The 27,338-nt window shown below is 40.2% G+C and overlaps 1 protein-coding gene across 1 annotated transcript in view; it reads right to left on the bottom strand.

Annotated features, from left to right (window-relative positions):
- Positions 1 to 26,815, bottom strand: part of CD109 (CD109 molecule) — a 67,506-nt gene extending 40,691 nt beyond the window's left edge. Inside the window, exons 1-6 of the mRNA XM_066314406.1 lie at positions 26,316 to 26,815; positions 26,072 to 26,232; positions 11,084 to 11,112; positions 7,225 to 7,455; positions 6,956 to 7,081; positions 414 to 453 (exon numbers count right to left, since the gene is read on the bottom strand). Coding sequence (XP_066170503.1) covers positions 414 to 453; positions 6,956 to 7,081; positions 7,225 to 7,455; positions 11,084 to 11,112; positions 26,072 to 26,232; positions 26,316 to 26,815 — 1,087 coding nt within the window. The remainder of the gene's footprint in view (positions 1 to 413; positions 454 to 6,955; positions 7,082 to 7,224; positions 7,456 to 11,083; positions 11,113 to 26,071; positions 26,233 to 26,315) is intronic.
- Positions 26,816 to 27,338: the final 523 nt, after the last annotated feature.

Raw genomic sequence — 27,338 nt, 5'->3', positions numbered from 1 at the left:
TTTGATAAAGCCACTAGTTTCCCAAGTTTCCAAATACAGGGTAAGATACACTGTTAATCAAATCCCCAGATGACTTTTTGTTGAAAGGAGAAAAAAGCATCATACAAATAGCCTGCATATTAGCTTTTAAGTCTGAAATATAAAACATTTAGCATATTCAGCCTTTACAGAATCATCAGCAAGCTTCACAACCAGATACTATACAGATATTTGGGATCATTAAATCTACCAAAGATAAACAGGGCAGTGGATAAGATGGTATTTTTTGTCAGTCTCAGAGAAGCCAAAGATTTGGAAATTAAACTTTCTGTGAGTATTTAAAATGCTCATGCCAGAAAAGAGAAGCTAGTATAAATTAATGGAGAATCACTACTAATTTTGGTCACTACTAAATGCCTTTAAATAACACTTACCATATTCCATCACTTTAAATCTTTGATAATGAACTTGACCCTATTGAAAAAAAATCGTATGAGAAAATACATACAATTGTAGTTAGATTTTTAAGTTTAAGATACCTTCTTGGCCAAATCCTACCCATATTCAGGTTAAACTACAATTTCTGACATGGTGTGATTTTAAATCATTCAATCACTATCAGCTCTTGTAGAGACCAGCAGTATATATTTGCAAAACAGAAGGACACAGAAGTTCATGTGAAGCAGATTCTAAGTATTTATCATGAACAGCCTGTGCAGCTTCCAGTCTGCAGGCATCTATCTACATATGCATAGTTTCTGTACTAAAAAAAAACCCTGAGTACCTGAGCTAGCTAGCATAAAACTACCAGCTTAAGTAGTCACAGTCATCATGATAAACCATGACTGATACACCAGCACCATCTTTGCTAGCACATCTGAAATTAACCTCTACAAAGAAGAAGCTTCTACAGGGTCTATCTAGTGGATGAGACTATTTCAAAACCTTGTATAATCTTATGACTCTACATTTACTCAAAAGGTGACTGCAGTTTTGTTACAGTCTACAGCCATACTTCAGCAGAGATACCCTTGTGTTGTATCTTCTTGTCTCAGCTATTTGTTACTTAAAATCAGAGAAAGAAATAAACGAACTACATAATGTGCTGTTAATTGTGTTCTCTTCTATTTTCCTGTTTTTCTAAATTTTTCACTTATTTCCTGATTTCCTTCAGGAAGGAAAAGAAGAATGAATATGGATAACCAATTGTCAGGTGACATCAAGATGTATCAGACAAGAATGACTGTTTGTAGCAAGAGAGGATAAACTGAGAACTCCTATGGAAAAACCCTAGCACCACATCTAAACTGGAAACAATTATAAACTTTTGTTACCTGATCAACAAGCATGCAAGTTAAGCATCTCAGACTAAGTCCTTTATATATCCGTATTTACACATTTTCTAGCAAAATACTCCTATCAAAGTAAAAATCAGATAGTTGCCAATTTCATTATTAAGTCGCTGATCACCAAAACTGCCATATTTGTATTCCTAGGTTTGAAAATGTACATGAAGAATCAGCTATTTTCACAACATTTGTGCAAATCATATTTGCAACACAAAATGCTACAGCATTGACATGCATAAATCAGTCCACAATCAGATTACTATCAGGTAGTCTTAGGAATACAAATGTTAGGGAAATGACCTGTAGTGAATTCATCTCAGACCTTGTTCTCTGTATGGCTTTTATTTCCAGTACTAAGTACATATGTGAGCCTTGGCATAAAGCAAACCCTGAACAAAATGTTACTGCAGATAGCACAGTTAAAAAGAATCTCCCTTGAAAATAAAATATTGTTTCCCATTATCTTAGAAGTAAAAGTAAAAAAATACAATTAAAAACTATGATAACTCTAAGTAGTAGAACACAGAGACTACAGTGAGACTAGTAGTCCTGGCAGCATCTTCTCTGAGATGATAAGCTTTGTGACAGAAATCAAGCCATGCTTCATAGTTCAGGAAAAAGCAAAGACCCTACTTGGCCATCTTGATGATGTGAATATCAAGCTAGATTTTCCACTTTTAGCCAAGCTGGTCTGAAGTAGGACAAGCAGCAGCACTTCAACCACTCTATCATTAAATATCACTCTATCAATTTTAGTTTATCAGGGTAATGCTGTCTCTCTGGAAAATATTGTTCAAATATACTGAAGTGGAAGTTGTTAAACCAGTTTCCAGGAATAGTGGCTTTTGAGACATGCAGCTAGTCAGTTAGTTATATATGTACAACCCAAGAGAGATTTTTAGGGGTTTTCTTTAAGATAGGGAAACAACATTATGCCTATTCCATTTTTTCCAGAGCTGCTTTATTCTAGTACAGGTTTTGTCTTCCATGCCTTCTCCTGCTTCTTAAGTACACTCACCCTTCCAGACTAACAACATTTTGCTCTAAATCAGCATTTCCTAAACAGCAGAACACCTATTACATTCTGTGCCAGTTGCCCAGAGTAAGAAAACAGTGCCAAAAAGAGATCCATATAAGTGTTCTGGGATGATGATGATGAGCCCTTCTGCAGGGGAGCCTTAGACACCATGTATCCTGACATCCAAGAATCCCTAATAACTGCAGTCTAGATTCTGCTCTGCTGTGATGAACTGTCCTGTTTTAATTCACTGGGTCAGATCCAACAAAAGTGAGGTCACAGGAGCTGCTCCCGACAGTTTTTTTGGTTTTTTTTCTTCTTCTTTGGCAACTGAAAGTCCCTGAAATTAATCCAGTCTGGGTCCGTTTTCTTATTTGTTTCTGACATTGATATGCATCACTATAAAGAGCATAGGGAAAGGCTCTGGGCGTGGTTCAGGGCTTTGCCCTGGAAAAGCACAGTGCTGGCACGGCTGCATTCCTGGGGCTGCCTCGTTGTCTCACAGGCCCTGTCAGGAGCACTCCTCTGTCTTGGCTGTGCAGCTAAATAAAACAGATTTTTGTCTAGACAGAACTAACAGAAGCACTTCATGATCACTTCCATGCTTTGTTTTCACATGTAAGAAACATACTCCAAAATGAAATTCTGCTCAAACTCAATAGCACAGTCTCCAGAAACTAATCAGAGTCCCACTCTTTACCATCCTGATTGAATATCTGCGCACATTTGCAAACTACTGAATACTCAGGCAATGCCAAAGGCTTTATGTACGTCTGATTTTGAAAAAGTGTGACACATTTTTAAGCAATTATACATACAATATTAAACTTAACACATCAAACGTGAAATCCATAACTGAGCTAGCAGTAAAACATGACAGAATTCACTGTGGATACGCTGCAATATACATTAAACCTCAAAAACTAAAAAAATTCAACATGTAAGTATATAATCATTCCAGTTGATTCTGAGAGTTTGCTTTATAATTGAAGTTTTAAAAAAATGTAACAGTCTTAAAAATATTTTGGAAAGCCGTTGTTACACCTGAACTATCACCACTCCTCAGTATTTGATCATAGATTTATACATAACAACTTCCATAAATTAGATTACAAAATGCCGTTTGACTAGAAACAACTTCTGGTTGGAGGTGCATGCTACTAAAACTCAGCAACTAGAAGTCTTTCAGCAACAGGAAATACAAGATATCCAACTAAAATACAATGCAGAGACTTGAAAACCAGACTGTAATTACTCTGTCTTGAGTTTTCCTGGAACAGCTGTGCTAACACCTGAACTTTTATTAAAAATACTACAGGATGTTTAACAGCAGCAAGCAGCCAAAACTTGATTTAAAACAGGACTCAGAGGTAGCACTTCCAAAAATCAAGACTCAGTGCACTTGGAAAATGATCTGTAATCACGAGAAGGGAAATGTTATTTAATCACTTAACGATTCCTTAAAGACAAGAAGGAAACTGAGAAGGAAAGGGTGGCTATTTAACAAGAAAGTCCAAGTTATGGCATCAGGATAGCTAAGTCAGGATGTATCAATCCAGGTTTGCCATATGAAGATGTTCCTAAAGCCTCAGTATTCCATAAGCTGCACTGGATACCATGCAGAGCCAGAGCTGGCAGTACTAATTAAGGATAGGAAGACATATCTATTAAAAATCCCAGTCATATACTAAGTCTTCCTTAGCAGTAAAACTAAGTTCTCAGTGACTTCTACTATCAGGAAGAGTGATTCATCTATGCAACTTTATACATGACAAAATAAAACACATCCCTTGAACAGCAGAACTGCTGCAGAAGAGAGAGGAATATCCAGGTGGTAGCTAGGAACATCCATTAGGAATGATCTAGTCACTCACTAGCAGTCACTGAGCACCAGCTAAATCTCCACTATATCATCAACATAGAGCCCCCTACACAACAATGTTCAAACTGAATCCCAACCCATATGATCTTGTATTTCCCGGCATAAACTCCCCTGCAACCAAGAGAATAAAGTAGAGTTTCCCAACAGAAAAATTCTTTTCCTTCATTCTGCAAGGTGTCTTGTGGATTTCATTAATCCAATGGCTGACACACTTTCACAAAAATAAGTGTGTGAGACAGCACACTTGGCAGACCTAATCTAGTAGTGTGAATATTTCAATAGTCACTTAATGTATCTTGAATATGATATCCTTATCCAATGAAGATGCTGTGTAGCCACATGCTGTAGAAATAATGCATATTGCTTTTCATTATATTCAACATGGAATTTGAAAATTAAAGCCCAGCAGGTGTAAACAAAAAAGGGCCTGAAACTAAACATAAGTATTTCTGTGTGAGACCTGGGGTTGCTGCTCCATTTCCAAAGGATAAGCACTGTAAGAATAGACAGGTTTTTTTCTGGACACTAAGGTCTAAAACTTTTTTTTAAGTATGATATAATGTTCTTTTTCTCCCTCTATTATAATTTTCAATTCAAGTTTAAATGTACAAAAGAATTATGTAGCCTGATCTCCTTTTATCAAAACTTTGGTTCCTTTGTATTCAGTTACAAACACAAACAATCTGTGCCTGTTAGAATGTAATATCCAAAAAAACAACCATGAAGTAATAGAGAACACCAAGGGAACTGCATCAGCCAGGGCAACCAGGAGTGACACTGTGACTCAAGCTGACACCTAGGGCCTTTTTAACTATCAGTTCTCAATGGAGTGTATTGTGAATTTGTCCGGACATTTTTGATCCCACCTAAATTTTCAGTATTCACAGTAACTGCTACTGCTATGCTCTGCAATTCAGGTATGATGTTTCAGTCATTTTGAAATCACTCTCTACCTCCTTCACCTGATGCCCTTTAGCCATATGTTGAAATAGACAGGAACAAAACATTCCCTACTTACTTTCTCCTTGTTACTCATGACTTGAGAAACATCCCCACTCTGACATGTATTTTCCAAGATCATTAATGTTCTGTAGCACAGCTAAAATTTAGAATACTATCAACTACACTCTATTAAGGTTTCACTTCACTTTTCTCACAGCTGTTTCATTCACTCAGATGAATGAAGACATTTTTCTTTCCACTTTACAATTCTTTTTTTCTTTTTGGTTTTGTTTCAGGAGGGAGTGGCACTCAGTCAGATCCTGAAAACTGCTACCATAATTCCTTCATCAATTATCTCCTAATTTCAGCATTACTCAAGCCTTTGCAGAAAGCCCAAGCAACATTTCACAAACACTGTTTGGCTTGGCATGGGATCTGTTGAGGGAGCCCACCACTGCCACCAACCAGTCTTTGTTTCCATGTCTAAGCCACATTTCTCCAACTGCTGAAAAGCACCTACAATAGCTGTGAGTGGGCATGGCTTGTCAGCTGGATCAGTAAGCTGGTCTGGTCTAGGCAAAGAAAAACACACAGATGCTTTTAAGTTTGGGTCACTTCCCACCGCACTTTAGACCTCAGCCTGACTACAGCTGCTTCAGCCTGACTGAGAGGCTACTGAACAGCAGTTCAGGGGATGGAAAGGAGTGGCAAAGCACAGGGAGGAGCACAGGAACAACTTCATACATTTTTCCCAACACAGACAACAGCAACACTCCACACCCACATGACAAAGTGTTTGAAGAATCCAGTACTGACACTCACTCACTTGAGCACTACCCTCACATACCTAAGCCTGTAGAAATCTATCAAACATATAACTGGTACTGGTAAATGTTACTCCCAAGTAATACATGATCACATGAGTTTTTCCCCTCTCTACCCATCATCTCCTTCATTATGTAACATTAAGCAGTCCTGTTTATACTTGCTAAATGTCTCTGAACAGCCACTGCAAGCCAAATAGGAAATGCAGTTCCCAAATTATAGGTACTTAAAAGCAGGCTGAATAACCCTGACATACAGAGTTTTGAACAGCTAAACCTCCAGCTATTTTTGAAACATGTTCTGTGCTGTATGAGGAGTGTAGCAGCTCAAAGGATTGGCCTGAGAAAACTACTACCAATAGCAACATGCAACAGAGACTCCTCCAGTTTTGTTTTGCAATAGTTCTGTATTACTAGTCATCCTTTCTATTTTACAAAGTTATTTTTTCCTCAGTAACTCATTAGTCATTGTGAGTTGCTGAAACACACCTAAAACTAGGCAAAGATCTGTAAAGAGTCTTGGTTCCTTAACCCCTGAGACACTGACTGGCTGCACAGCGTGGTACAACAAATTTCTGTGGATTTGCTTGCAAAATAAACTTAAGAGCAATTCACTTAAAAAGAAAAAAACCTCTACTCCGTGAAATCTATCTTTTATATTAATATTACAACTCCTCATTTTTTTAATACTATTTTTATTCTGGAATCAAAACACTGAGCTTAGGATAAAGTATGTACATGGATTTTTGTATCCTTCCCTACAAAACCATATACTATTGAAAATCTTGTGAGGTTTGCATATTGTCTTTGCATAGTATCTTACACAATAGTTGACATGAGGGAAGGATTTGCTCATCTCATTACCCATGTTTATAACTGGTTTCAGCAGCATAAACACAAATTTATACACATCTAGCAAAAGAAATAAATCTCTCTGTGATTTGGCAATGTGAATACTCACATTCACTTCCACCTCTATGGACCAGTCTCCTAGTGGAGGGTTCATTGATAACTGAAATTTTTGGGAAACCACACCCAAGTCACCCTGCTCCATCAACCACTGCTGAATCAATTTCTTCCGAGGATCCTAGGAGAAAAGTCAAGCTACATGTTAAATATGAGTGGCCTTGCTAGCAAGATTTAGGTAGCAATACATAAGATCTGCATTTGTCACAAATTTGGAACATATGACACATTCTAACATCTAACTATGTTCCTGTGGATACTTACTCGGATATATATATTCAGAGGCACTTTGTAGGGTTTAAGATCAGGATAGACAGTGACAATCCGGAAGAGCACATCCTGTCCTGGTTTATACACAGATTTATCAGTCTGGATGAACACGGAGGTGCTCTTGGACACGTACATCAGGCTGGTACGGTTAGAGAAGATGTGACGGCCAGCAGCACGGCCCTCCACCAGTAATTCGTAATTCCCAGGAGGACTGTTCAGAGGCAGCTTAAAAACAAATAGTGACTCTCTGTTAGGTATCCAAAGTATTCTTGAAGACACAACTACTTAAAAAACATTTGACATAAAGGACCAATATATACCTGAACTTGTTAACTTAGGTAAATTCTCAAAAAGAAAAAGGGCATTTTACGCATGACTTTTATGTATTATTTCAACAGTTACCAGAAAATGCCTTATCAGAAGCATCTTTTCAAAGCATTTCCATCTAATTTTAAGTAGTAATCAGGTTTTCAACAATATAAGTATCTATGCATTCATATGCAATCCACAGTCTTACACATATGTAGATTGTGCTCCCTCTTTTCAGTTATTTAGAAATTTCTTTGGTTTTACATAATGGGCTAATATTTTTCTTTATCACTTTTTGTCAATGAATTTTCCAAAAATAAAATATTTGAAGAAGGTACATGTAAGTAAGAGAAGTAGGACAGTATGAGAACTTCAGTCTTGTTTTTCTACAGTCTTTAGCTTTATGTCCTATGGGGTAGAAAGATCAAATACAGAATTTATTTCTCATGAGGTGAGGTACTGCTTTTCAATAGCAACCTCACTGATTTTGTCTCATTTCACTTTCATAATTCATAATTACAGCACATACTGCGACTCATTTAGAAAGTAAAATAATTATTCTTTAAAAATATTAAGAAATAAAGAAACAGAAATTTTATATGGTTAACTTATTTTGGACAGACACTGAAGGCTCCTTCAGTGCTGGCAGAAGAGAGATGTCACTGGCAAGGAAATTTAGACCACATAAGATCAGAGTAATCATGCACAGGTTTCTTCTCTCTCTCTCTCTCTCTCTCTCTCTCCCTTTCTCTCTCTCTGTGTCTTTCCAGCTCACAGAGGAAATCTAGAGCTCATAATTCAGATGCATCACTTCATTTCCTAAAGTTAGCTGGGAGGAATCCCAGTCACAGAGGTTGAAAGGCTTAAAGCAGAAATGCCACAGCACGTCTTTTAAAAGGAATTTTACTTGAGCAGAGCCTTTAGAGGCCACCACTGACCCCAGGGACATCCCAGCCCAGATGCTGGCTTCTGTACCACCAGAATGTCTCTTTGAAGAAGGGGAAGGGTTTTAACACCACACACAGCTCGTTCCAACAAGCAGCCCTGCTGAAAAGCTTAAGAGTTACATACTTCTGTTTGGAGTTAAAACTGTAAATCTGGAGTAAAACCTCTGAAGTTAAGACAACAAAGGCAGACAGGCTTGCATTTTTCAGCATAACATATGGAACTGAAGCACTCCTCTTGCACTCTAATGAAAATTACAGCTGTTAACTCACCAGGCAGAGCACTTCAAAAGTATCCTACCAAGTGCTATAAAGAAAGGCTGTACTGCTGTCAAAGCTCATTTTAACAGTGCACAGTGAGGTAACAGAGATTCACAAACATGGCAAAATGTCACTGGGTGACAAATGAGATAGATGCAAATGTCTGTAGACAATACATTTCCTTCTCTGTGCGTTTACCTATAAAGAGGAACCAACTACAATTCCACCCCTCTGTGTTGACTTTCTGTTTTTAAAAACAAGCCAGGAAAAAAAAAATCAAGGGGGAAAAATAAAAAGGCTCTTTTTCACCCATAAGCAGGTCTATGATGACATGGGAAGAAGACATCTCCTGTTTAAAATCTGGATTTATAGAATTAAATTTTAGATGCAAAGTTTGACGGTGAAACGGATTTTGCATTTTCTTCACCTGCAGGTTTTTGTAAACACATTGCCAAGAACATATGATTCACATATTTCAACACTCTCCAAATTTCATGCCAAGTATTCTGTAATATCTTAAATTAGAGGAACAACCATAGCTACTGCATCTGTCAAATACTACCACATCATTACCTCAAATATTAATTTATGATTATTACCATTTCTTAAACAACTTGTAAGCCATAAAAAGCACATAGGATTTGCTACAACAAATTGTAATATTTCAAAATCAAAAGAGGGGGAAAGAACCTTGCTTTGTTTCATCATTGCAGTGAATTGTACTCTTACAGCATTATTTTAACATGCTTGCAAGTATTGCCTTCAATTTCTTCTTTAAAAATGTAAGTCTTCTGTAAATGCCTTTTAGAGATCTCATCTGTTTTCCTGTATCCCTTTCCTACCACAAGAAATGATAGATAGCATGGGTTCCTCCCTAGATTTTTATACTTGTTATATTTCAAAAGATCCTTCCTTCCCAAACATGGTGACAAAAAACTGCCTTTCTTGATGAGACAATGACGTTTGCATTGCCACGGCAGCGTATTAGGACAGCTGAGGTGCAACATAACCCACCTTCTGTTTCAGACATCTGTTCCTCCAGAAACTCCACTAACATAACATTTCCACAATTGCTACAGTATTAGTGACTACCTCAGCTCCACCAACTCCTCCTCTAAAGGGTTGTTTGTCAAACCCAAAGCAAGGCAGCTTTTAACACCAAGTAGTAGGAACTTGCTGTGAAAATATTTTATCTTAGTCAAAACATCCCAAATGAATGGTATTACTATCCCCATTTTGGCAGTCCTAACACAAGAGAGAAAAAGGCCATCTCACGTACTTCTGACTACACCAACCACCATCACGAGTACCTCAGACAAAGCAGCTACTGTTTCCTCTGGAAAAGATGAGGCTGAATCCAGAAACTCATTACCTGCTTTCTGCTACCAGCAAATTACACTTTGGACAAAACCTAAGTCTACTGTGGCTACACAAACAAATAGAAAATCTTGCAGTTAAAAAATTAGTTTTGATCACTTCAGATAGCAGCGAGAGAGGGAGGAAAGTACCCTGCCTAGTTTTAGGTGCTTGAACATTTTAAGACCTGGCCAGATTATATTAAGAAACTTGTTAATTTTTTTTTAAACTAACACAATTTTCTACATTTGCTAAAGTATAGTTCATACAGATGCATTTTAACCTAGTAATCTTCATAATGTTGAGCTGCTTATTGTCACTGATTATCCATGTATCAAATACCTCCAGATTATTCAATCAGACACAGTTTATTTGAGATCAGAACTTAAACCCACAGGATTAAGGGATACCCAGATGTACGGATGACTTTGGTAAAACTTTTTTCCTGATATAAAGACATAATTCTTTACACTGGGTTTTCAAGATGAATATCCAGGATCATAAATTCAGGATTCATACACAACACACAATTCAAGATACGCTTTTGGTTTTTTATGTACTTTCACTGAATATGCATTTCCAAACCCTCGAAGAGATTGTATATAAATATATCTTTGTTTTAGTATTTCTCAATTGTTGCTTTGCACAATTTTTTTCAGCTATTATTAGCCTTCCTGGTGTGTCTAAAATACAGATGTAGATATCAGCCAATAAAAAAAGCCACAAAACAAATTTCTGTGTTCAAGGTGTAATGATAGTTGTGTTGATGCTGGAAATCAGCTTCCAAGTCCTACAATTACTTCCAACAAGGTGCAGAGCATTTGAATGAAAAACCCTTAATTTATTGGTTAGTAAATACACACTTATCTGAGACTTTAAGAACAACTGGGATCACATGCAAAATGTATCATCAACACCAACAGGTGGTAAGTCACAGGGAATCAACATTTTCTGAGGAAGGAGGGAAGGAAAAAAATACTTACTACTGGAAGAACAAGAGCCCCAAAGGTACCTGAAGAAAAAAGAAGAAATATCACATTGTCAGAAATCTGTGAGATTAACTATCATAAACTTACCAAAACATCAACATTATCTTCGAAGAGCAGTGCTCCTCCCCTTACATGGTGGATGGAAAAGGTGAGATACCTTTTACAGAGCTGCAAAAGTATGAACGCCAACCTAGAGCAACATAACTTCTCTGTTTGGTGGGGGTTGCTGTTCATGTTCTCTGCTTGAACATTTTTCTTTACATTCACAGAGGCTGAAACACTTTCTTGATCCATTCAACCCTCTATGCCACCCAAGTTATTATTTTCCATTGATTCTGCAGCTCAGATAAAGACTAAAATTTTTGAAACTATGCACAGGATTTATCACTCTTAAGCAAAGGAGTACCCAGAATTAACCTCACGGAATTATGTCACCATGGGAAAAAGTAACTAACATATAATATATTTGGGCTAATATAACTTAGTGCTTTAAGTAGTTTAGATAATGTGGACTCAAGTATTTTTAGAATCCAGATAAATGTCCTGTTAAACTCTTAGATATCATTACATAATGAAGCCATTAGTGTCACAGCTCTTAATTACATCATGAATTATAGAATAGAACAAAACAGAATAGAACAGAATAGAACAGAACATTCCAGTTGGAAGGGACCTGATCACCTCAGAGCTCACCAAAAGTTAAAGTATGTTATTAATGGCATTGTCCAAAATCCTCTTAAACACTGACAGGTTTTAGACATCAATTACATCTCTAGGAAACCTGTTCAAGTGGTGGACCACCCTCTCAGTAAAGAAATGCTTCCTAATGTCCAGCCTGAAGCTCCCCTGCTGCAGCTCTCGAGCATTCCCACACCTCCTACCACTGGATATCAGGCAGAAAAGATCACACTTCTGTGTCCACTTCCCCTCCTCAGAAAGCTGGGATAGCAATGGCAATGCCCCTCAGCCAGACTAAAAAAAAAAAACAAAAAGAAACCAAAAGCCTTCAGCTGCTCCTCACAGGACATGCCTCTGAGCCCTGTTGCCAGTTTTGTGGCCCTCCCTAGATGCACTGAAGGACCTTCTAAAAGTGGGGGGTCCAGAAGGGCACAGAATACTCAAGGTGAGGCAGCAACAAAGCTGAATGCAGTGGGATAATCACCTCTCTTAATCACCTGGTGATGCTGTGCTTGATGCACCCCAAGTATGTGGGTGCCCTTTTGGCTGCCAAGGCACACTGCTGACTTGTGTTTGCTTCTGCTGATTCTATTCCGTTAGACCTTTTTGTATCTCCTAAAAAACCACGGGTTTATACCTATCTTTTACTCAATTGTTTCACAGAATAAGAAAAAAAATTATTTATTTATGTCCTTTTTGATCCTGGACCTAAAGGCATTCCAAGATGAATCAATTACTCAGCCTTCGAACTTCAGTAAATGTAGTTTTAGAAGACAATGAATTCTTTTCTTTGACAATGGCAAACAGATGGAATCTCAATGAACTGAATACAGGTTGTCCTGACTGCTGCCAGTGCACTAAAGGAAAAATGTTATCCAGAATAATATCATTTATTCAGATTATAAACTGGGTTAAACTAAATTACTCATAGCCCACAGATGAAGTCTGTGGGTAGCACTCTCCAGTACTTCATTCTGGTATTCAAAACCCTAACAGGCATGGGCAGTACTAGGCCTAAGGAAAACAGTTCTTTCCACAACATGTTCATGTTGCTGTTAAATCTACTTTTTTTTTCATATCATCCCTCTCTCCACTTGAGAAACATCTCTTGCAGTCATCAACTCTGAGCAACCCCACTGGCCTTTGAGGTTTTCCAGACAGGAGTGTCTGGCAAAATACTTTTCTCAGTAGCCAGTGGAGAGGAGAAACTTCCCCAATTCACAATGGTGGGGAGTCCCCACACTTGGCCAAGGTTGCTTGGCACACAGGAGAGGCACTACAAACCCCTGCAAGTACCTGATCCATAGGTGACGTAAGCACCTCTAGATGCACTTATGTATTTACTCCCAACATCTACCCAAATAACCTCATGCTCAAACAATTGCACCAAGACACATAATTTTGGCTAAAGAAAACTTATATGTGTCTTCCTAACTCAGGACAGAGTGAGTTACCATTAAGTAGGAAGAATTTTTCTTAGGGCATTATATTTCACTATAGAGGAAGATGCATGGTAACTAGCAACAGAGATGCTACAAAGTTTCCTTCTGAAATTTCTCTCAGTTCTACACTAAAACCCTGACCCTTCTCTTGTTTCTTTCCCTCTATGAAATAAGGCTGCGCTAAAGCTAGGGTCTGTACAACCACAACGCATAATACCAGAGGGAAAAAAAAAAATTACACTTCTGATAATTGATTATTAACAAGGAATAGAAACCATTTACCACACGTGTCTGAGTGGATATGCACATGGTTAAATTCTGCTATGCTAGCTTTAATCTAATCCACACAGCTAATTACAGCAATGGCTACAGGAGTGACTTCAGTACACTGGGAGGCACCAAGCACATATCTGATATTTGTACCATAGCCCACACCACGGGATTCTATTTCCATTTTTACCTGTCAGTGCAAACACTTTGGTACCCACACATCACAAGGGCAGAGTGACAAAGGGAACTGCTGCACATAGCCCTGTGCAGCATTTACCAGCTTGCAAAGCAACCTTAACAGGGCAGCACTTCAAAGCTTTCTCATCAGGGCAGTGCCTGCTTGCCTCCACCTGTTTTGAGAACAAGTGGCATGCAAAAAACCAGAAATCTTATGGCAGGGTTTCTTTCCGGTTCCCAAGCCTGGGAGATCTAATATCAGGTCTGAGCTAGGTAAAAATGTAATGCAGATGGGGTAAGACTTGGGGAGGAGGGAGATTGATATCACAGTTGCAAGTTGCATTTGTGCAACTCAGAAAGGATTTACGTTCTGAGGCAGTGCTATGGTGCCACAGCCTCCCTGGATGCTGTGATAAAGCCCGGAGCACTGCCTAATTCCCAGCCAGTGAGAATCATAAAAGAGACTCCAAGGCATGAGGTAATCTTCCAATTTATGTCACTATGCAACTATTTTGCTAGGAATTAAGCAGCCTGGGCAGATCTGAAATTCTTTAGCATTGCAGTGGATTCCCCGGTCATGCAAGAATTTCCCATATACTCAGAGACTATCAAGCTGCAGTCAACTCCACGGAGCTCTGCTCAGCTATGCCTAGGGATGACTTTGGATGTACTCAAGCAAGAGCTATAGGCAAAATGTTACCTTTATGTCAATGCTGAATAGCGGAAAATTTTCTGTTCGCTTAATGAATTAAAGTTATTTAATCATACAGCAATTTCAGGTTTATAAGGAATTAACCATGGTCCAACAGCTAGCACATATCACTGCTCTGCTGCAAGCCCTCCTGTCATGCAGCTGACTTTTACCCAAATGCAGCGTGTAGCGCTTTCAGGAGATCAGTCAAGCCTGGCATCTACCATCCCCAGAAACGGCAACAGTCTCCGGTCTTCTTCAACACATTCCTGCAAAGAGCCCCTTCAGTTATGAAATACAGGTAACTAACTCCATGCAGAAGAAGTAGGTTTAGAAAGGAGCCCAGAACAGCTAAGCTACCTACACCAAGCACTGCAAACCACAGAACGTTCCTCCTGACTCATTCCGTGTCCTCTCCACAGCAGCAGTCACCAGCACAACTGGAGTGAGACACAGCAGGGAGCAAGCAGACAATACCATGGATCCCTGCTACCTCAAGAGATTAGGAAATACTCCCAGCTGGAAATCACAACTTTGTTTTAAGCGGAGACATGAAAAATTCAGTGGACTGTTCCAAACTAATCTTGAAGGAAAACAAACTACCAAAATTCCCAACAGAAGTCACATGAGCCTTTGAGAAAAAAATCTCTCTCCTCGTCATTTGCAAAATCACTTCTTTCACAGAATTCCTGAGGCTTGTACTATATTGATTCAATAACTACTGCAATGAGAAAATAGAAGGAAATAGAAACAAATGCCACACTGTCCTGCCTCCTTTTCCTCAGAATCCTTGGCATTTAGGATTGTCCAGCAGAAGAGGAATGAAACACAGTCTGGGAGTGACATGTCAGCAGTATATTAAAGTATTTTTCTACCCTGCCATTTTTTGTCAGTCTAACAGTATTATTATCAATAAAGAAAATGAAAAAAGTTCTGTGTAAACACATGCATAATTTTTTTAGACTTGGAGACCCACACAAACAATGGCATATTAAATTCTTCCCACTGCATGGGCCTGACCCAAACCCAGAAACTTATGCTACCCCTTCTTGAGATGACACCACTAGGACTAGTCATAAATGTTTCAGCTTCCACCCCTAAAAAAGGACAGAGGTTCTGTATGGCCTGGCACAGTGAACAAGAGCTTGTGCCAATATGTATCAGTAAAGCAGCACTTCAGTCTCTCATTTACATAGTCAGCACTGACTAGCTCATGTGCAGGTATTGCTACAAACAGATTTTCTTACTTAAACTTTTCTACCTATGTCCTCATTCTTATTAATGTGTGAGAACAGAAAAATACAACTGGGAATCACTTCAGATTGATTCACTGAAATTGTGCCACATTTTTGCTCTGGCAGCTGTGTTCATATATCCATGCTTAAGATATGTTTACAGAAAAACATTTTATTTGCAGTGGCAAAAATTTCAAGACCTTACATCATATAAATAAAAATTAGTGTTCTTCAACGTCCTTCCAGATTTTTATTCTATTATACATACTATTTGTGTATTTAAAGGGGAAAAAAAAGGGAAAAAAAAGAAAAAAAAGAAAAAAAAGAAAAGAAGGAGAAAAAAAAAAAAAAAAAAAAAAAAAAAAGAAGTAGTAATACCAAGGCCTAAGCTGTCCAGGAACTGAAAAGCACTTATTCTTCAAAGAAGACCAGCAAATCTGTTGAGTTCACAGCTTGCTTTCAATATGCTCTACTCCTTCTATCATGCTAAAGCTATCACCCAAATTAGCATTGATTATTTACACAAATAGCCCAAAATACAGAGCTTAAACCACTGCTGTTAAGTTATGGCTCAGTTTGGCTGGGATGACAGAAGGAGGGGCAATACAGCACTCAAACACACAACAAGGATTGCCAGGGGACGTCAGCATTCGGGCTGGCATCCAAAGCCAAATGAGGCCAACAGGCCTGTAGGAAAGGGGTAGAACTTTTTCCAAAAAGCCTCCTAAACTCAGCACGACATACACTTCCGTCTACAGCTGCTTCCTAGCCTCCTCCCTATTTCCTCCACCCCTTATCCTTTTCAGCTGTTTTTTGCAAACCTGGAGGCCAAAACCTCTCAGAAATCAGATGAGGAGAGAGAGGCAAAGTAGCAGTGCTGCCAATGGAGAAAGATGTAAGGGGACAGGAGGAATAATCTAAACTGGACCAAAGTTCATCACCTAAGGGTCTGGTCAAGAGACAGGGCACCACGGCCCTGGAGGACAGAAGAAATGCAGAATGCACAGACGTTTTTTGTGATTAAAGCTATGTTTTACCAAACTCTGCAGTTGCTAGCAAGTTCTAGCTTCAGTCTGAAATGGGAAGTGTAGGGATATTTTCCTGACAACCAGGAAAAAAAACTATCTCCACCTAAATATAAAAGTTTTTCCCTAATCTCTATGATCAGAGGAGTGGGAGAAACCAAACCATAGCATATCCAGAAACACTCTTGTCCAGGACAGAACAGATGCAGATTTACCAGAAGGTCTGAACAGAATAGGCACTGTCCTTCCTCTTCTCTGCCCCCTGACCACAACATTCTCTGTATCTTTCTACCTTACATGGCGAAGGCATTGGGGTACTCCTCTGCTTGTCCCTTCTATTGATTCAGACATTGTCAGCATTGTCAGAACCACCGTCTCCCACCACCTCAGACCAACAGATACTGCTGATGGCTGGGCAGCTCTTCTCTTATGCTGCCACATCCATGATCCCTTTCCCAAGCAAATAGCATGTTTCCTGCTGACTGGTCCTTTTTAGACTTAAAGCATAATTCAGACATTTAATTCTTCACTCAATCTTCTAGAGTCAACCAACCAGCCCCATGGATTATATATTATTACCACTTACAGCTGAATAGTCAGAGACCAGCCAGTTGGAAGAACACAATACTTAGAAAACACTCTCTGGTTTATCTAAGACACTTCACGCTGGGTAGGGAAACGTAACAGCTTCATATTTCCAAAACTACATAATCTTTTTAATCAGAGACCATCTGAGATCTATCCAGGCATTATCATTGCTTAAACTCAAGTACAGCCTCTTTTCAACTTTTTCCTGAGACAAACCTGAGAGCCATCCATGAACTCCTTGTCATGCATATGACATTACCACTGCCATACCATAACATACCATAACAACTATACTGTCATGACTCAATAATTTGCAGCACTTAGGGAGGAAATTTTTGAATACTACACAGGAAAATTTCTTGACATCATATCCAGTGTGTAAAACTATACAGACAATTCAGAATAATCTCAGACTTAAGCCTTTCACACAAGTAAGTATGAAATACACTTCATCCCCTTGGTGACTATATAAAAACACAGAAACTCATACACAGCTCCACATCCTGCTTTCAAGGCACTACTGGCCTCCTTCACTATCCATTCTGATGTCCATGAAATGAACACGGACAAAGCCACTATCAAGACACTTTAAAGCACTTGCAGTTTTTATTCCAACTTAAAACACAGGAAAATCACAGTAGGACAAAATACAGCTAAGCCTGTAAATGCCAGACATTTGGCAGTATTAACATCACCTTCATCACATCAAATGCTGTAACTGGAGCAAAATTTCAAAGTCAAGTGACCTCTCAAACTTATTCATTGCAAATAACATGTTCAGAATCTATTGAAATTTCTGCTTAGAGGGAGCGAAGGAGAATCTCTTTGTTCTCACGTTGGTTTTCTCCCATTTTCTGGAACACATTTAAAGTTTGTGATGACAAAGCCACATATTTTTTCTGAGGCAATAAAATTATTTGAATATGTAAAAATAATACCAGAGACTTCCTTCATCAGTAAAAAAAGGCAATGTAAACCCCTAACTATACAAAATAAGCACCTGGACCTCACAGCTATACCTCCAGGAAGCTGAAGAAGTGGTCTGTCACTATAACCATATTTTCCATGCACATACTTATTTGGACTGCAGTGAATCTAGGTGAACGAGCATCATTTCTTGACACTTGCTATTCAGTCTCTGCTGACAGGATCTCAACTCTGCCTTCACAAACAGGTAGTCATGGATAGCATAGCATGGAAACCAGAAACACTGCCATTGCTGGCAGTCATAAGAGAAGTGAGAAGTCTCACTCTCACTGAGAAGTCACCCCTGTATGACTGGAAACTCATGAATATCCCAACTGCTTGCTGCCTCTGCAGGTATTTCTGCAACTCAATACTTCAGCTTGGATCTCCTTCTAACTAGACACCACTGAGGACATCACCTTAGACCTATCCCCTGTTATTTCCCACCCTTTTCTCTTTAAAGTTACTTTTAACATACCTAATACTACATAGCAGGTGTATAGCACAATTCTCCTGATACTTCACCCCAGTTCCTCCCGCCTCTCCTCAGATGCTTTCCAGAATGTTGAAGAGAGTCCCTGGCCAAACCAAAGCCTGTTTAGCCTAAGGTCCCATTTCCAGCAATGGTTAAGGACAGACATCTGAAAAGGGTAAAAACTGAACAGGTACACAGTGATACTTCCTTGGGGACTCTTCCCAGCCTATGCAATCTGTGTGTCTTTACACTGGGCCAATCCTTCGTGGACTTTTGTCTTGCGAATTTGTGCAATTGTGTTTTCCATCCACAACAACTGGGACATGGAGTTCCGCAATTTATTTTCATGTCATGTGAAGGCCCATCTTCTTCTGTCAGGTTTGAACTTGTCTCCTGGGAGATCTTTCCCTCTGCTTTCCCTGGCATTTCTCCAGTTGGTTCACGGGCTCCATGATGAGTGCCAAAAATCAAGCACAGCATTCCCCAGGATGCCTAATTAGGCTGTGAAGATTACTAGAATACTTTCTCACAGAGTACAGAAAATACTTCTGTGTATACCTCTGAGTACAATGTTTACCTTCTTTTTTGAGCACCACAGTTATTACTTACAAGCCTACACCTACTGCTACATTTAAATCATCACCCCCTATACACACACACCTCTTTTTCTGCAAGACTACATCACCTTGTTTCCCATCCAATAAAGGAATATTCGTTCATTAATCAACAAAAGCAGAACTATGCACTAGTTCTAGCAAATCACACTCCAGTTTTCCCCCTAATCATTTCTGGTATTGCCAAAATGAGTCCAAAATTTAATCCTTTCTCTCAGTGTCCTTACCACCCCTCCACTAATCTAATAAACATTGTCCCTTTTTCACTCACGTCAGTCATACCAAGCAACACAGTTTCAGGGCAGCTCATTTCCAGTTTGAGAGCGAGCCACTTAGACTTACTTGGTGAACACCGTTTTTCACCCAGCCACAAACTATTTCATGCTGTCCCTGCCTCCCCAGCTAGCTTGTCAGAGTGCCATGCCAGACTATCAGAAGCTTCGTAAAATCAAAATATAATAAAATCCTGCTTCTTCTCCACCTACAACTCTTGCCAACCCATAGTGCAACACATTTTTTTGCAGGTTTTCAATGTTCCAGAACCTCTCAGTTCACTCATGCTCTCAAAACTTCAGTAGCAGATTTTAAATTCATTTCAGTCAATTCCCTAATTATTCTACAGACAATTTTATCAAGCCTAAATACCTACTTGATCCAAGTACTCCTTAAACTGTTCCTCCCCTTTTGTATCTTAATTCTTAAGCCTTTTCCACAAGTTAGTTGAACTTAGTGAAGACTGAACACTTACTGACTCTCAGAATCATTAATCATCAGAGTAGCAAGCCACATCCTTTGCTAGCTTTCTTGCCACCAATGTGGCATTTAAAAACCCTGCCTTACTATCCTTCACATTCTTTCCTACTGATGGTTTGGCATTACCAGTTTTGTCCTCCATTACCCACACTACTTCTTTAAGTTCCTCTGTAATCTGATCTCATTTACAGTTTCTACATAATGTTTTCCTTTTTTCTGTTGTTTTCTGGCCAGTTTAGATCATGCTTAGTTACTTCATTTCTCACCTCTCTGCTCTGTTAAAACTTATCCTTTTAGTATGAATCCCTCAGGAATTTTCACCCTTTGCTTTCCTTCTTGTTTCTGATAGCATGTTACCTAACAATTCCTGTTTATTGTAATCACTTCTTTTTTTCCTAGTTCACAACCTTTAGTTTCTTTTCTTCTCTTCTCTCCTCCCTTTCCTAAAAGCTGCCAAGCCCCTCCAGTTCACAGTGGCAACAGGGAACTGCACACTGGGACATGTAATATTCCCTTGTCTGTATGAGTTGCTCCACTGTCCACATTTCTGTTTCAACCCACCCTTCTGAAGGTACTGTGAAACAGCCTGTAGTGCTCCATCTGCCACACCCTGCTTGGCTGGATATCCACAAAGACCACAGTGACCAGAAAAACCCCAAGTACAAACACATAAACCTTGAGTCACAGAAGGATTCTTTCCCTCGAATCTCAAACAGCACCCGAACAGTAAAATAAAGCTCAAGTACTACTACTTCCATTTTTCTGCAAACAACTTCATGGGCCTGTTAGCAGGACGGATTCAACAACAGGCACAGAAACATGTCGGGTTTTGTTCTTTTCTGGTTTTGGGTTTGATTTTTTCTTCTATGTACTCCAGCAATATGAAAATAAGAGGCTTCTTCTCTACCAGCTCAATTGTCTCTGGGTCCAGCCCAAACACCTCCTTCCCAAAAAAATTTTCTTTATTTGGATTTTTCGTAGATGATGTGTAAGTGCTGACTATTTAACAACTTATTTATAATAAGGCATGGGTACACATACTTTTGGATATGGAGGGTATGGATGCAATATCACTGCTACAATTCGTGCTCTCTGACTGTTTGGCTTTTCAGGGATTGTCAAAAAATTAAGCAGAAAGGAGATGCTCCACTAAATTGCCAACAAAATCTTTTGTTGGAGTCCAGGGCAGTCCTTTGGATACCCTGGAAAGTCACAGACCTCAGCAGAGAGGTTTGGGACATGAGCAAGAGGGTTTGAGATCTGTACAAGACGGTTTGAATCCTGGATAGGGGGGTGTGGAGCTGGTCCAGGGGGGTTGGAGACCCTGGCACAGAGCCTAGGAAGACCTGGCTTTGATCTCAGTCCATGGAAAAAACTTCCAACGTTGAGAGAAGAATTACAAACCACAAAGGTGTGAAAACAGTAGCGTAGCTTATCACGGGGTGAAAAATGGTGTAGTTTTAGGTTTCTTAGTATGGAGGTGAATGGGGAATCAGATGTAGGATTTAGGGTGGTGTCCTGGGTTCTTCTTCTTCTCCCGTGGCCTCCACCTCCTGCTGTGATGACGGCACAAAGTAGTTCAAGGAGATTGGGTCAGAGTAGAGATGACCCTGTTCGTACAGGTGATAGGTATTGGCACATAACTGTAAATAACACACACGTAAGTATCTGTATAAGAGGACAGCGACCTCCCATCGAGGAGGGAGTCATCCTGTGTCTGAGCAGCAGAACAGACCTCGGCTGGGCACAGAGAAGGTTGTAAGATAAGAATTAATAAACAACGCGAGAAACCAAGACAAACAAGACCTTGAAGACTCCGTTTCATTCTCGCATCTGGCTCAGGGCCTTCAGAGGGCAAAAGACTCAACCACCTGAATCTCGGGTGAGAGAACGAAACCCAAGACCTTTCACCCCACAGATTTTCAGCACAGACAACAGAGTCACCAATAACTCAGTCATTTTATCCTGACATAAGGTACAGAAAAACTCAAGGTTAATAATGGGCACAGATGGTTTTAGGCCATTCATTACCATTTAGGTGCCACTTTACAACTTACTGTTCAGTTTCTAACTGTTTCTCATACTGATGTGGTCAGAATCATATTATTAAGCATGTAAAACATTCCTTCTGGTAAAAGGAGATTTTCCATTGTCTCTATGGATGATCACTACATGTCTGAGCTTGACAAACATTCTCACAAACTATCATGCCTCACAAATCCTAGCTGAGTATTTACCATGCCCTAGCTCAGTAACCTCTGTTAACAAGTAAGTGTACTCCTCTGGAAATACAGAAGAGCAGCATAAGTTAATTAACATGCACAAGTAATTTACAAACTATGCATGTTACTGTAAACCTAATTCTTCAGTAAATTCACAAAATTCTTATTCACCATGCCTTAATTAGATTACGTTGTACCTTACATAGCAAAAGCTTTAATAAACGAATCTTTTTCTTTAGAATTCTAACATTCATACTGTTGGGCAAATGATGACACCTCATTACACATAGAAGCTTTTCTGAAAACAAACTTTCTTTTTTCCAACCTATATGCTACTTATTCTTTCCAAATCATTCTAGCACCAACACAGAAAATACTTTCCAGAACTTCTCACAATTAAGGTATAAGGTTTCTCATACACTAACACACACCACAGGGTAGCAAACCCTGTAAAAAAACACCTCCTCCTGCCAAGTCATACTACATCTTTATTATCAATGACTGGATAAATACACATGGCAAGAGTCACCCTTCATTGCAATCACTAAAGATCAAGCTATTTGTGCAAGGAATTTAACTTGCCCATCTGTTATTCCCATAATTTCTTTTATACTGTTGTTTACACAGAAAACCCAACAGCTCCAATTGCACACAAGCCACTATTACTCTCTGCAGCCATATTCAATCAGGATGAGGATCTTTCTGATACTGCATCTCCACAGAAAGTGTGTCAAGGCTTGGTACAGTGCACAAAAACGGCTTTAATTAGTGCTTTGTGTTTTCCTGGCACCTGCTCTAGGCAATGGAAACCTTTTCTCTCCTGGTGACGCATTCTATTTCTTTGGGTTGTGCTTGCTCACACAAAGTTTACCTGTAGCAGCAATCTCCCCCTTGCAACATTAACTTGGTTTTTTTCCACTATATTAAATGTAACTAACTTAATTTCTGCACCAAAATATTGGTTACAAACAATCTCTCTTCTCATATAGTACATTTAGATTCTGGAATATTGTGCCAAGCTCAAAATATCTTTAAATACATGTGCGTGCACACTTTCTCTTTCACTCCAAATACCCACTAGCCACTTACTAATATTCATTTTCCCTTAGTTATATAAAAAGCACAATAATGATGGGAATTAACCTCCACTGCTGAAGTGTTTCTCTAACAGACAATTGTCCAAGAATCACTCAGATATCAAAATTCCACTTCCAGTAAATGTTTTATCAACCATCAGAGGACAAACACTCTATTTCATATACAAAACAAGAATTATATTATAGAAATTTTAAAAAACCTTGCCTCGAATACAATAAGGTCCTCTCATGGAGCTAACTCAGAAACTTAGATCACTATATGTATCATATTGAGCTGTTGCTAGAGAACCAGGCTGAATCATTAATTTAAGGCAATTGCAGAAGCATTCGACAGACAGGTACATAATACCTTTTACACTTTAGTACTTGAATGAACTTGGCCTGTCAGATTAAACATTCCAAATAAAAACTGTGTCCTCAGCCTCTCTTATGTCTCCAGCATCCAATTTCCAACTGATTCCATCAGCATAAACATTTGCACATTGAACCAGGAGACCTGTCTGCCTAAAAAAAAAATTCAAACAAAATTAAAACCTAATTTTTCAGTCGGATCAGTTTCTCAGAGCAGTTAATCTCCTGCTTTTGCTGTCACCATGCAAGGAATTGATGAGCACAATTGAGCCAGCTTAGGCAACAGTGCCACTGAATGTGCAGTCTAACCAAGGTAGGTATTCAGTGACAGATAAACCAGCATTTTCTGGGCACTAATATATGCAGCAATTATGCAATTTAAAGAAGATTTTGCATGCCTGGAGATATGCTTGGGTTTTTTCCCTCAACTGCTACAGCTCGTTTGATAAAGCCTCTGGTCCTCCTTCAGTCACAGACTAAGCTCAGCTATAACAATACCACTTCATACTTTATCTTAAGATCGTTGAGTTCTTCAATGAAAATGTTAAACATTTATGTTCTCGTTGTGGCAATATGCATTTGCTTCTCTCTGACAACTTGCTTTCATTTTGAGTCAGAACTGATCCACACCTGTAGCACCTTTGGATACATGTCTTTAAGACCACATCCTCTTTTACAGGGCAGTTCCCTTTCCTGGCCCTTAAGAGTTTTGCTTACATATTTGTTCACAAAAAACAAATTACTAACAGATTATATAACCTGACTAGAAAAAAATTGATGGCCACATATTAAACGCTAAGAATTTTGCTAGAGGAAATACACGGTATGCTCAGCACATTTTGTTTGTTTGTTTGTTTGGTTTTTGTTTCACTTATCGAGTAAAAAAAGCATAGAAAATTTAAAGATATATTTAAAAGACTGGAAAATATTAGAAGTTAGTAATTCACTACAGCATTTGTCCTTTTTCCTCTCCATATCCAGTCCAATCTAGTGCCATACCTGTTCCTGATAACCCACCATTCACTCCAACTTCAGCACCTCCCAGTGTCAAGCATGATTCTGTGTGCTCAGAAGATAGAGAGCCACATATTTTCACAAGCCTGGAATTACCAGTTGCTTGTTTGGCTTTTAATATTGAGAAGGACAGAAACTGACAGGCTGAAACTCATGCAAGGCTCACTGAACTCCATGTCATAGCAGAACAGAAGCAGGAAATAAAACCCAGTATATTTAGAGGGAGAAAAGAAGAAAACAATTTATTTTCTTTTTAAAAAATTGACTTTCAAAAGAAAACAACAAAAGCTGACTGGTTTAGGTTTGTTTTGGTTCTATATCAAAACTTTTTTATCTGCTCAAATGCACTTCACCACACTCAAAGCCTCAATCTTCTCTACAGGCTGTGAAGGCTTTGAAACGAAGGTGTGATGGTTCCAATTAAGGCATCTACATTAAATGTAAGACATTAACAGAATGACACAAGCAGAAGAGAAAGAGCATTATAGCAGGGTAGGTTTTTCAGTTCCTCACACTGCCCTCACATTCTCTACTTTTAAAAAACAAAAAGCCAGAGTTTAGATCTCACTTATATGGCCTTATAGTAAAAGCAATGTGAGAGCTGCACTATCCATACTTTTTTTTTTTTTTTTCTTCTCATGAGGGCAAATCTCAGGTAGCTCAAGTAGGACATTTCTATGCTTCTGTTGCTGGGTGACCTTTCTGAAAAGGAACATTGGCCAGGATATCTCAGCTCTTCAGAACTCCCACTACATCCACTATCCCTGCCTGGTGGCATAGATTAAATCAGTGTCCTCTCATGTTTACCTATCTTCCATCCCCAACCTCTCCAAATTCAGTTCCTGATCCTTAAAAAATTCTTGTTTCTTCAAATGCACAGAGCTTCCAATGTCTGACACAGTCATCTTCATTTTCCTATGGTCCTCAGATCTTTACTTTCTTAGGGCATGAAGAAGCAGCTCCAGTTGCCGTATTGCCTTGTTTGTTTCACCCATTCCGTTCTCTCGCATGCTTCCACTTTGCACCTTAACAAGCTACCAGTAAGCAACTCTTCCTCTACTTCTCCAGCGGCCCCACTACACGGACCAGAGTACTTCCTGGTTCCCCAGAAATCCCACATCCATCACACTTTACTACTATTTGATTATTTTCAGAGTTTACAGACAGTTAGCACACCCATGCAATCACTCACATCCAGCTCAGTTGCCAACTCCAAACAGAGCCAGCAGTGTACAAGACTATTTTCCCACAGCGACTCCTACTTGGTAAAATAAATTTCCTATTTTAGTACCATTTAGAAGCTGTGATATTTTGGGAGGAACAAAATATTTTTGTGAGAAGGCAAACTGAAATACTTCCAAACCAAGTCCATTCTTTTTCTTACCTTTCTCAAAGACCATTTCCCTGCTCAAGATGGTCTCATTATCTCTGATCACTTCTCCCTTCACCGTGACCTGTGCTGGGCTGTCCGGCAGCAGAGCTACCCCAACAGTCAAGTTTGCTCCAGGCCTGATGTTCCAGGGAGCTGCCACAAGGAACGTAGGTCTGGAAAGTCCAAAAGAGTAGAGGGAGAAAGGGCAGGGAATGAAACACACTCTCTAAAAAAAAAAACGGAACGGCGTCCGCACGTTTCCAGGCTCTCCGGCAGCTCTCCGCTGCGGAGGGCGGCGGCGATGCTCTCCCTGCCCCGGCCGCCGCGGGCGCACAGGGCGGTGCGGGGCAGCGCCTGCCGGGCGGGCGCCGGGGCCCGGGGAGCGCTGCGCTGCCCAGGCAGCCCCCGTGCCGGGCGGGAGGGAAGGAAGGTGAGCAGCCCCGCGCCCCCGCCCGCCCCAGCCCCGCGTACCCCGCCGCCGCGGAGCTGCAGAGGAGGAGGAGGAGGAAGAAGAAGCGGACATCGCGGCCGGACCGCGCCATGGCTCTCCGTGCGCGCTGCCCAGTGAGCCCGCCGCTGTGCGCAGGGCCGGGGCCGGGGCTGCGGCCGGGCGGGAGGCGCCTTGGCGGGCGGGGGAGGGAAGGGAGAGGCCGCCGCTGCCCCAGCGCCAGGCGCGCTCCGCCGGCGGCGGCCGCAGGAGCGCCCGCGGGGCGTTCCCGGGGCCGGCCCGGGGTGGGCGGCCCGGCGGCAACACATCTGTCCGCACAGAGATCCCCGCGGGTGTGTCACCTCTCCTCAGCCTTCGCTCCCACATCCTGGGGCTGATGCCGCTGGGAAACGCTTGGGATTCCCAGAACACAACACCGTACAAAAGCAGCATCGAAAGCAATGTTTTCTGCCTGCAGCTCCGAGCAGAGCGGCAGCCTGTTGTGGAGAGCTGCCCGGTTATCGACTTGGAGAGAGAGACCTGGAGAGCGGGCAGAGGCGCGCTAGCCTGGGCTCGGGCTGGGAGGAGAGTCGGGAACGGTTCTGGGTCTGAACAGGGAGAAGGACGAGGGCAGAAATTCAAGGAGCCTCGTAGCTACTTAGACGTGAACCGATTGGTAATGCAGCTCGGGCTGGACTGTCCTCTGTGCCTAATATTTGCAAAATAAGGTCATACCTACTTATAAATCTTAACCTACCTTCAGAGTTCAAAAAGTACACTGAAGCAACTTGGGTTGCTTTAGTATGTTCATTTTAACTGCATAGACTAGGCATATCTAATGTTTGATGTTCA

The sequence above is a fragment of the Sylvia atricapilla genome, chromosome 3, assembly GCF_009819655.1.
Source record: "Sylvia atricapilla isolate bSylAtr1 chromosome 3, bSylAtr1.pri, whole genome shotgun sequence".
Classification (NCBI taxonomy): Eukaryota; Metazoa; Chordata; class Aves; order Passeriformes; family Sylviidae; genus Sylvia; species Sylvia atricapilla.
The sequence above is the reverse complement of the archived record's forward strand: the minus strand, read 5'-3'. Positions and strand labels throughout refer to the sequence as shown.